The sequence below is a fragment of the Lineus longissimus genome, chromosome 7 (genome assembly GCF_910592395.1).
Source record: "Lineus longissimus chromosome 7, tnLinLong1.2, whole genome shotgun sequence".
NCBI classification, from domain to species: Eukaryota; Metazoa; Nemertea; class Pilidiophora; order Heteronemertea; family Lineidae; genus Lineus; species Lineus longissimus.
The window spans coordinates 50,966-61,245 of NC_088314.1; the positions used below are offsets into that span (position 1 = coordinate 50,966).

Genomic DNA, 10,280 nt, shown 5'->3' on the forward strand with positions numbered 1-10,280 from the left:
TTTTTAGGCTCGTCATTGGCACCCTGGATTGTTGCTCAAATGGCCAATTTTTTGAGACATTGAGACAGTCTGATGACATGTTCAGAGAGCCTCTGTGTCTTGTTGGTGAAACGGCCAACTTCTCAGACTAAACGAGGACTTCTCAGATGACAACAGGTTCAGGTCGCCTCATTAAAGATCCTACAGCAAATATTTCAGACTGCAAAGCTTCAAGCCGTGCATCTTCAATGTGGCTCAAACACCCAACTTTTCGAGCTTTGAGACGGTCAATGTGGCTCCAAATGCAACTTTCATACTTGGAACCTGAAATATAGTATTAGTAGTCAGGTCCTTAATGCTGCTCGGACGGCCAACTTTTTAGGCAGCGAGATGCATTCCGACAATAATTATGATCAGGACCAGACTACCTTCTGTCCTCCAGTCCGAGAGCCTCCATTCACAAAGAATGGACTTACAGGGAAGCTGGAGACTTAGGAATCAAAACAAAAAAGAACTGGCATGCAACCTGCTGCAACTCGGGTAAAGAATGTGACTAGTTTCAAACACAACAGAAGAACATCAATGTTATTTATATATATATTTATATGTTTATTCAATTATATACAAAGTCACCTAGCATTTGATAATAGTTGACAATGCGTGGCGACATCAACAATTTACAGTTTGGGCTTAGTCGCAATGAAAGAACTGTTCCAAAGCCAACTTCACACTGAATCTGTGTAGCAAGTCAGATTTTATCAATGACACAAATTCTACATTCGTTTCTGTATTGGTAAGGAGAAATTTTTTTAATACCTTGTTTAGTTAGCGAACTAATATTCTGAAATATCTTCAGTGGAGGTCAGGAAAAAAATTTTTTATTTTTTACCTAAATATCACTTTTACAAAATGGTTAAACCAAAATAATTGGGCTGAGGACAAAATAAAAATAAAATTTATTTCCGGAATAAAATATCGTTCTGAAGTCTAAAATGCATTGATTTCTTAATGTTTTGCCTCCATTTAGGGTCTAGTTCATGCAGAAAACATGGTATAGAGGAGGGCAGAATAAAAAGAAAAGAAAAAAATACCAGTTTTTCATGAAAGTTTTTTCAGGCGGTGGTTGGAAAAATTTTTTTTTTTTAAATTTTAAATTTGAAATTGGCTCTTTTTCATGTCGGAGGGTTTGCTAAACAAGATATAAGGAAATATTCGCCTAAGGCACGTACAAGACTTTATCACTGGTGTTAGATTTGTCAAAATGAAATTTTATAATTTTTAAAACAATATTGTTCTCTCTTGCTGAGCATCAAATACTGATCAGCTGCCCAACACCCGCTACACAGATACAACCAGAGTGGCCCCAACAGAACACAGTGTTACAGATTAGCAAAAGTCTACCAGCTTAGATTGACAGAATCAAATTGCACAGTAAGAATTCACCTAGCACATAAAACGGATACAATCAAAGTGTCACTTTTTTATCACAAAACGAACACTTCCGCGATGAGCATTTGTCTGTGTTTTATCTACATCAATGAATCAAAGCAAGTAAGCATAATCAGACCAGAAATACAAGTGGATCACAAGAATTTGCAACTCCTCCTTGAAGAATTTGTTAGAATAAGGACTTTGTTCAAAACAGTTACTCATTTCAGAATAGATATTCAAGCTTCAAGCAAGGCTGAAATTAACTACAATACCATCAACATAATTGCTGGCTGCACAGCAATATCCCCGAGGTCCCATTGCGCTGGAGATAACCCATCACTCTCCCAATGGGAGGTCAGAGGGTACCCATCAGGCACGCGTATAGTTAACTCATAATACATTTTGGTTTTAAATGCTTCCGATCATGTTATTCCCAAGTGTGTGTCATTACCCTGTCCATCGACCTGAGCATATCAGGGGCGACAGCAGATTAGCATCTGGAGCAGATGATTCACACTCTTCAAGAAGGAGATACATGTAGATGTAAAACAAAGGAACAAATCATATGTTACCAACTTTCTTGCTGCTGTGACTTTATCTCTCTCTCAGCTCGTTGCTCATATATCCACTTCATCACAATGTCCCAGATAGCTAAAACCTACCGTAGTTAGTAAAATATGATTATTCCGTTGAATGAGAACATTTTGGGCAGCAAGGAGTTGTCAGAAATTCAACAAGACCCGAGTCCAGTGTATCAGACATAATTGACATGGAATATAGGTTAACAAACAACTGTACATTATGTCTTATTCTACATGCTTTAAAGACTACTGAATTCATGCTCACTCGGCGCTTACCCTTTAAAAACTGGCTCACCAAGAGATCATCTTAGGAAGCAGCTTCCTACAACAGGGCAATAAACAACTCTCTCAGGGACGGTAACACAATTTTAAGGAACTAAGCCTCTGTACTCGTACACCTCAGTTTCATTTTGTTATCCCCGATAGGAAGGTTCTGCCGATCTGGTCCCTTTCTCAAATCACATAATCTTCAGAAGCATACATGAACCCCATATTTGACAATCTGCTTCCCAGCTCAGTGTTTAAAGGGTTAAAGCCTGCATGTACATGAACAATCTCCAACCTTATCATTACCACTCGTAAGTCACAATCAATGAGGCCTTCAGCCAGCAATCAGCACCATAGGCCTTTGAGGTCAAATCGGTGTCACTTGATACTGATAGGCCTAGACCTCGAGCCCAGACTAGTGATGACACCTATACCGGTCACTCGATACTAAAGCACAAGCTGATCTGAACATCCTGTGTCCACCAACAGAGACTATGATTGGTCAAAGATGTAAAGTGTCAATCTTGCGCCATATTTGAACCAGTGCACCTTACAATAGTGAGAGCCCAGCACATGATCAGTGGTTCAGCAAATAGAATCATTGTTTTCTGGATCATACTGTATATCTATGACTTTACAAGACTGAAACGTTGTCATTAGCATCCACAACCTTCCTTCTGTTGCTTCTGTTCATTAGTTAACTTAATCTGTTCAGGGAATTCATTGTATAACTCGACTTCGGTCTCCTGTGCGAGCGCGTTCTTTGCCACCGTATGAAAAGCCTGTTCTACGTTGATGGCCTCCTTGGCACTGGTCTCGAAGTATGGAATATCTCCCTTGCTGTGACACCAGCCCTGGGCACGCTTGGCTGATACCTGTAATAGAAGCAACTTGTTGAGCATTCAGGCTGAAGAGTGTTGGAAATCAGCAAACTCACCTCAGACGGAAGAGTGTTGGAAATCAGCAAACTCACCTCAAAGTCTTGGCCCTTCTCAGATATAATAAATTCTACAACATTTCTTCCTATTCACCACAGCGGTACACCACTGGTCACTTTAACGGACAGAAAACCTGATCAACAGAAGCGATTATGATACTGCATGCAAATCTTCACTTGCTTCCAAACAAAACAAAGCTCTAAACCAAAAATTAACACAACAAATTTTCAAAACTAGCAACAAAATCGCACTTCAAATTTTTCCAAAACTATTTTTACTTGAATAAGTTCAACGTACCGCTCTGTTTTCCAAGTCAATCTTATTTCCTATGACAACGAATGGAAAGTTTTCTGGGTCCCTTGGGCTTGCCTGGATTAGGAATTCGTCTCGCCAACTGTCTAATGTTTTGAATGAATTTGGCATGGTGACGTCGAATACCAAGACACAGCAGTCGGCTCCTCGGTAAAAGGCGACGCCCAAACTCTGGAAACGTTCTTGACCTGCTGTATCCCATATCTGTAGAGTAAAGAATTGTGTTAAGGTTGGCGAGATTTTAATAGGTCAACTTCAGAAACAAGTTAGATCTGATGATGGCAATATCCGTAAGATAGAAATCTGAAGAGAAATCTCATAACATAAGTAAATCAGATGATTTTCCGATTCAATATAAACAAATCACTGGTCAATCAGGTTACCAGTACCAAACCAAAACCAACCCTAGGACAAAATAGATTATTTGCAGACAGACTGGCAGACACAACTTCACAGATTCACCACATTTTCAAGTACCAGAAACCTGCCAAACCTTGACGTATCTTGAAGGGTAGCATTGAAAAACTCCCGGGGGCATTAGGGCTTGTATTGTGAGGTAGCTGTGGCCACAGTCTTACCTGCATGGTGACTAACCGGTCATCGACCATGACCTCTTTTGTGAGAAAGTCAGCACCTATTGTTGCCTTGTACTGGTTGCTGAATTTCTTATTTACATACTGGTTCATGAGTGAGGTCTTGCCAACACTGCAAAACAAGAAGAAACCATGAACAGATTTACATCAATGATGCAGTACAATGTTTCATTGCACACTATGTGTTTGAGCCAAGCAGACTTTCAGATTTTTCTATCACCTTTGACTCAAATCTCAAAAGTCTGAATCGGTGACTTCACACTGTCTTATTTACACCAATCAGGATACTTTTTATAAATACAAGTGAATGTGCTAATACAAACGAGGCAAGAGGCAACAGCAGAGAGGCATAAAAATGACAGTTCTTACCCGCTGTCACCGAGGATGATGACTTTCAATAAAACCTTCTTTCTTGAGGTCATGTTGATTTCAGGTCAGTAGGGGAACTGAAGAGAAAAGAAACATATTGGTAAGACAAGCTGTATGGGAGAAACTAAACTGGGGCCAACTGGTTTTATGTGTGGATCGTGGAAAGTAAAACAGCAATGAACTTTCAATCTGCCCATTCAATTCACTGCCATCATGCATAGACACCTGTTATACATGATACATGTAGGTATGAGGAGCAATGCTATTCTGTATTCTATCCATATTCCATGTCATGTTTCCCCACACTTGCAGAGGCATGACATCCAAGCAAATAGCACTTTTGGCTGACATTCAAAATCACATGAGCAGCAACAATAGCACACAACACATCATGACCATCACCAACCGAGCCACGAGTAACAATGAGTGAATGAATATCAGGTTATACAGGTCAATAACGACCTACATTTCAGAATTATAGCAGCAACCAGGTCAGAGGAAACATTGACTACAGAAGAGAAAATATGTCTGTTGTGGTATTTTCTCAGTCATCACATACCAGGAAGAGCCCGCAAAATAATGATCTTGGTCTAACTTTAGTTTAAAAGTAAATGAATAATCACAGTAGTTGGGGACAAAGCCATGACAGACTCCGCACTTAAAAAAAGGGCAGATCAACTGAGGTAATGACAAACAATGCCACTAAACCCTGAACAATAAAACAAGACATAACCCCATTACAAAGCCTTACCAAGTAGAAAAAGAAGATACCCTGGTAACAAAAATGAGATTTCCAAAGAGAATGAGATTCAATACACCTTCAGGGAACTGAGAGAATGCACGCCGCTGGTACAGAACTCCACAACGAAATAACCACAAATGAAACTTCTAAATGATCTTTATTTCAATGACTCAACTTATTAAACCTTGAACAGTGACCTAGTTCAGTAATTGGCTCCAATGAAAACCATGACCTCAGCAGACAATCTCCCCATGCCAAATATGCCATCAACTAGGACATATCATACGAAATCTGTTGGAACTGACCAAATTACACTTGACCTAGTTTGGGATGAATTACGTAGGCACTGTAGGCATCGGAAGACCAGTTACAAAATGTATGTACTTTCAATTGGACATCAGTGGAGAACTTGGCACATGTCCTAAACAACTTTCTCACCCACACTCACAATCATGCCTACTGATAGCCTACTGTTAGTCCTGAGTCGAGGCTTATTTAGAAGGGGGCTGCACCCAGCCGGCTACTGTGCCCTTTTTCAAACCCAAAATGTACCCTGCCCCTGTAGTTATTATTTGATGTTTTGACTCATATTCAAGGGTAAGGTGTTTCAGACACCGAACTTCAGTAGATGTTTGCTCTGCAGTATGAGTAGGTGAGGTATCAGACGATCCGACCGAGGTGTATACTATAAACCTCCCAATTTGTGTTCTTAGGAAAAGGATTCCGAATTTAGACACCTTTCTGGGAGTCTTAAATAATTCAGACTCACAGTCACAGTCCAGAGTTGTCCGAATAAAGAATCATTTCCGAACAGCACAGCACCAACATTATCAATAAACAATGATTGAAAGTGAAACGTCACTGCTGCAGCACTCCATGCACTTTTTGCCGAATTCTTCTGTACAAAATGCACTATCCCTAGTGTACATCACACTACATCACATAGTACATGTATTGTTATCATGATCGTGTGCGTGCAGCCATGAAACCATTCGCGCAAGACAAATACTGAAGTCAAAATACCAAAGCCCCAAAATACAACAACCACTGAAAAAGAATTATACAGGACGAAGGAAGACTTGTTAAATTACATTTTACCCACCAAATAGAGAGGAAACAGGCCTGTATTTCTTCTATTCGCGTATTTTTGTCACTTTTTAGAATCCACCTTCTTCCAAGATGGCGAAATCCCGTGATCGGCTACGTCATAGCCGAACAATGTTATTTTCAATCCAAGATTGCAGGTCACGTGATGTATGACCTTAACATTGACCGTAAATTACTTAGTGTTGCGCAATTTCATTGGCCACTGGTTTATATGTGACCTCTGACCCGTCCAGTCAATCATGACGGGCCAATCATGATGTGGGATCGGGATTGGTTCCACAAATTGCGGGCCACTCTGTGATCAAAAGAGTGGTTGAGGCAACACATTCAAGAGGTTCTTCGTTTGTGTTTGTGATGAGTGATGAAACTGATCTTGTTCCATCACAGCTTGGAACAAAAGAATAGTATGTTGTTTATTCACAAGATATGATGAGAGCGAGTGTTTGGCAAAGCCACAATTCACCATGGTAAACTGAAAGCACTTCACCATGGTGAATTGGGACAGTGAGAAATATTTACCATGATGAGCATGGTTAATTCTACATTCACCACCATGGTGAGCATGGTAAATCTTAATCTGACATCTTTTTCGTAAGGGATAGATGAGGCCATTTGGCATAGGCCTACTACTGAGCTGATGTGAATAGATACTTTTAAGTTTGGTTGTGGTGAAAAAGTCGTCACAGCCAGGGCAGCTTTTACATACACTCTGTCTCTGGACGCATCATACCAGCCTCGTCCTGTTGCCTAGGATGACGCAATGGACTGCCCCAGAGTCTACCCTTACTTGAGATAACACCTACAAATGCCATACTTGGGCCATAGGATCAAATTGTCACCCGGCTGGATGGTTCAAAGCAGTGTGGATTGAAGCAGCTTCCTGTCGGCACCTCTCCACAAAAGGCGGCTAGATGTATACTTCCCCCTCCCGGCCCCCGGGCAAGTCAACACAAACTCTGTTCTGAATTGTCTGAACTTGCCTATATTCCAGTTGGGATGGAGCATACTCAACCGAGCTAAAGAACTTTAAAGAACTTGGAGATGTTGGAGAAGTTTGGTGAGTCGATCTGTTTGCCTTTAACCCATATAATCAGCTGAGTGGAGGCCTTCTTTATTCCCGAATTCTCTTTAGAAACTTAAGTTCCACTTCCAGTGAACTTGTCGATTTCGATATCCTGACAAACATCATCAGAAAAAGATCATCTTATTGCAGTTTTACAGGCAGCTATAGAGAGTTCCGACAGATCTGACACTGAACCAGCTCGTCTTGATCCTGACAGCTATAGAGAGTTCTGACAGATCTGACACTGAACCAGCTCGTCTTGATCCTGACAGCTATAGAGAGTTCTGACAGATCTGACACTGAATCAGCTCGTCTTGATCCTGACAGCTATAGAGAGATCCGACAGATCTGACACTGAACCAGCTCGTCTTGATCCTGACAGCTATAGAGAGTTCTGACAGATCTGACACTGAACCAGCTCGTCTTGATCCTGACAGCTATAGAGAGTTCTGACAGATCTGACACTGAATCAGCTCGTCTTGATCCTGACAGCTATAGAGAGTTCTGACAGATCTGACACTGAACCAGCTCGTCTTGATCCTGACAGCTATAGAGAGTTCTGACAGATCTGACACTGAATCAGCTCGTCTTGATCCTGACAGCTATAGAGAGTTCTGACAGATCTGACACTGAACCAGCTCGTCTTGATCCTGACACCACCTTTGGTATTAGTCTCAGTTGGATTCAAACTTTCAATTGGAAAATGTTGACCTCTTAGCTGTGGTTCCTTTTTCCAGGTTTGGTGAAGAAACTTTAGCTAGAATGGTGAGATGGCTTGAGAAGTCTGAGATTCCACGTGATAGTAGCATTCTTGATGTCGGTTGTGGAAATGGCATGTTTCTGGTCGAGTTGGTATGTGAAGTATAACTATGACCATCTTCAATGCTGCATTACAGAATCCGTTGTGCTCGATGATATTTACAGAAATATCTTTAAGATGTTTCATAAACAGGCAATGTTCAGGGTAGGCTCGAGGTGGTCATTTGAATAGGCAAAGGCCTATTAACCAGAGGTTGTTGAGCATGATCCAGGTTGACCAACACCTTCCTGTAGAACAAGAGCAAGGATGCTTTTGCTATAATTCGATTGGTTTAGTGTATATTCTTTGACATTTCTATCCGTATTGAAGTCAAGTTGAGCAATGGTTAAGTGAACTTATCATTGCAGGCCAAGGAGGGCTTCACCAATCTGACAGGCGTTGATTATTCCATGGGAGCGATAGAGCTTGCCAAGTTGGTCTCCATTGGAGAAAAAGTCGACATCAATTACGAGGTAAAGAGATCCTGAAACAACCTGGTATCATCATTGCCCAGGTTGTTCTCAACAGAGGTTTTCGACTTTTATTCTGAATCAAATATATATACATCGTCATATTATATAGCTTATATAGTTTTGATAGAATTGATGCATTGATGTGCATGACTTCCTTCATTAATTTTCGGGGAATAGTTCAATTTGACCACACATTCTTTTGCTATCACATATGTGCTTGTATCAAGGGTCTCTTGAGAAAATACAGGTCAAAGACTAGGTTAGAATCACCAAAGCCAAGATAAGTGCATGTAACTTACCTGGTATCCTTTTCAGCAAGCTGATCTACTTGAAGATCTGTGGGACACCTCCACTGCCTCCCTAAAGCGTCACTACGACGTCTGTGCAGACAAGGGCACATATGATGCTGTCTGTCTCAACCCTGATGATGCCAAGCAGAGGAGGAACATCTATATCAAGAACATTCATCAGCTGTTGAACAGCAACGGTTACTTCATCATCACATCCTGTAACTGGACTGAAGATGAACTGAGATGGCATTTCTCTGAAGGCAAGTTAAAGCTTTTTGCATTGAGATTGTGCTCTTCAAGTGAGTGCTAACCATAGGTTGTGCAATTCAATTCACCCGGGACAGCCGAGTCATGAAGACCCCAGTTTTGATTACGTCATGTTTTACCAGGAGGAAATGTGCCCAATACTTTTGGTGCTTGCTGTTGACTCTTTGCCTTTGGCTTTGTGTCTCAGTTTACTGTATCAGTGAAGGATTAGCATCATCCTGAAGACGGTGTATTGTGAAAGCAGTGGGTTGTCCTTCTTGTCTTCGGAATGGTGGGCTAATCTGTCACCAAGTAAATATGTGCTCTCCTTCCTCATGAATGATACATCTGTTTTCTGCAGGCTTCTCCGTCCACAAGGTGATACCTATTCCCAAATTTACATTTGGAGGAAAGCAGGGCCAGACAACAACAACAATCATCTTCCATAAGACTTCATGAGAAGATGGTGTTCGCGCCGAGCAGCTGCTGTTGAGGAAAGATTGAACTTCTGCCAGTCGGCGGAGACTTATGCCTTTATTCTGAGAAATGTCCCCCACCAGTTGTGGTCATGGTCCTTGCAGGATGTTGTCTCCCTGATGAAGGAGATGAGTGTAATGGAGTTGGGACTGAAACGATAAAAAGAATATTCTTTTCAGTAAAAAATGTGTCTTGTTAAAATGATAACTTGGCGAGATGGAGCAAGTTGTTCAAATAAAGTTGTTGGAAGAATGTGTAATCGTGTTGTCTCAGTCATGACTTGGCCATAGTTGTTGGAAGAATGTGTTGTCTCAGTCATGACTTGGCCATAGTTGTTGGAAGAATGTGTAATTGTGTTGTCTCAGTCAAGAGTCAGCCATGCAACCTGTCCACATAACCTGATAACATGGGGGAAATGTCACAATTTGGCCTCGCACGACAACCTGTGTGCCACCAGGACAAGACAATTGTTTCGAGGACAACATCAGAGTCATTGAAATGCATGGACAGTTCGTCCTTGCAACACATGGTGCCTTGGTCCTTGTTGAGCAAGACCAACAAGGACGATCATCCACTGAATGTATCAACACATGGTGCCTTGGTCCTTGTTGAG

At 41.2% G+C, this 10,280-nt stretch overlaps 2 protein-coding genes across 4 annotated transcripts; one reads left to right on the forward strand and one right to left on the reverse strand.

The window, feature by feature from the left end:
- Nucleotides 1-564: 564 nt before the first annotated feature.
- On the reverse strand, nucleotides 565-9,061 carry LOC135490874 (ras-related protein Rab-7a). Of its 3 annotated transcripts, none has more exons than XM_064776436.1 (5): nucleotides 8,954-9,061; nucleotides 4,471-4,547; nucleotides 4,087-4,213; nucleotides 3,494-3,712; nucleotides 565-3,133 (listed from the first exon to the last, which is right to left on the reverse strand). In XM_064776436.1, the coding sequence occupies exons 2-5, from the start codon at nucleotides 4,521-4,523 to the stop codon at nucleotides 2,915-2,917; spliced, it is 618 nt and encodes a 205-aa protein (XP_064632506.1). In that variant the 5' UTR covers nucleotides 4,524-4,547; nucleotides 8,954-9,061; the 3' UTR covers nucleotides 565-2,914. The 3 variants fall into 3 exon arrangements, with proteins under 3 accessions (XP_064632506.1, XP_064632505.1, XP_064632508.1); XM_064776435.1 differs by lacking the exon at nucleotides 8,954-9,061 and adding an exon at nucleotides 6,315-6,432; XM_064776438.1 differs by lacking the exon at nucleotides 8,954-9,061 and adding an exon at nucleotides 5,222-5,348.
- LOC135490873 (EEF1A lysine methyltransferase 2-like) lies at nucleotides 6,531-9,926 on the forward strand. The gene is made up of 6 exons (XM_064776434.1): nucleotides 6,531-6,723; nucleotides 7,311-7,376; nucleotides 8,120-8,234; nucleotides 8,550-8,654; nucleotides 8,970-9,204; nucleotides 9,552-9,926. Exons 1-6 carry the CDS (start codon nucleotides 6,674-6,676, stop codon nucleotides 9,647-9,649), a joined length of 669 nt encoding a protein of 222 aa, XP_064632504.1. The 5' UTR covers nucleotides 6,531-6,673; the 3' UTR covers nucleotides 9,650-9,926.
- Nucleotides 9,927-10,280: the final 354 nt, after the last annotated feature.

What these genes read in the sequence shown, in the direction of transcription:
- LOC135490874 (XM_064776436.1), bottom strand. Translation starts at nt 4,523, where the DNA reads ATGACCTCAAGAAAGAAGGTTTTATTGAAAGTCATCATCCTCGGTGAC. An exon ending in ATCATCCTCGGTGACAGCGG is followed by an intron (nt 4,214 to 4,470) that starts GTAAGAACTGTC and finishes CTTGTTTTGCAG; the next exon opens with TGTTGGCAAGACCTCACTCA. An exon ending in TTGACTTGGAAAACAGAGCG is followed by an intron (nt 3,134 to 3,493) that starts GTACGTTGAACT and finishes CTTCTATTACAG; the next exon opens with GTATCAGCCAAGCGTGCCCA.
- LOC135490873 (XM_064776434.1), top strand. Translation starts at nt 6,674, where the DNA reads ATGAGTGATGAAACTGATCTTGTTCCATCACAGCTTGGAACAAAAGAA. An exon ending in AAGTCGACATCAATTACGAG is followed by an intron (nt 8,655 to 8,969) that starts GTAAAGAGATCC and finishes TATCCTTTTCAG; the next exon opens with CAAGCTGATCTACTTGAAGA. An exon ending in GAGATGGCATTTCTCTGAAG is followed by an intron (nt 9,205 to 9,551) that starts GCAAGTTAAAGC and finishes TGTTTTCTGCAG; the next exon opens with GCTTCTCCGTCCACAAGGTG.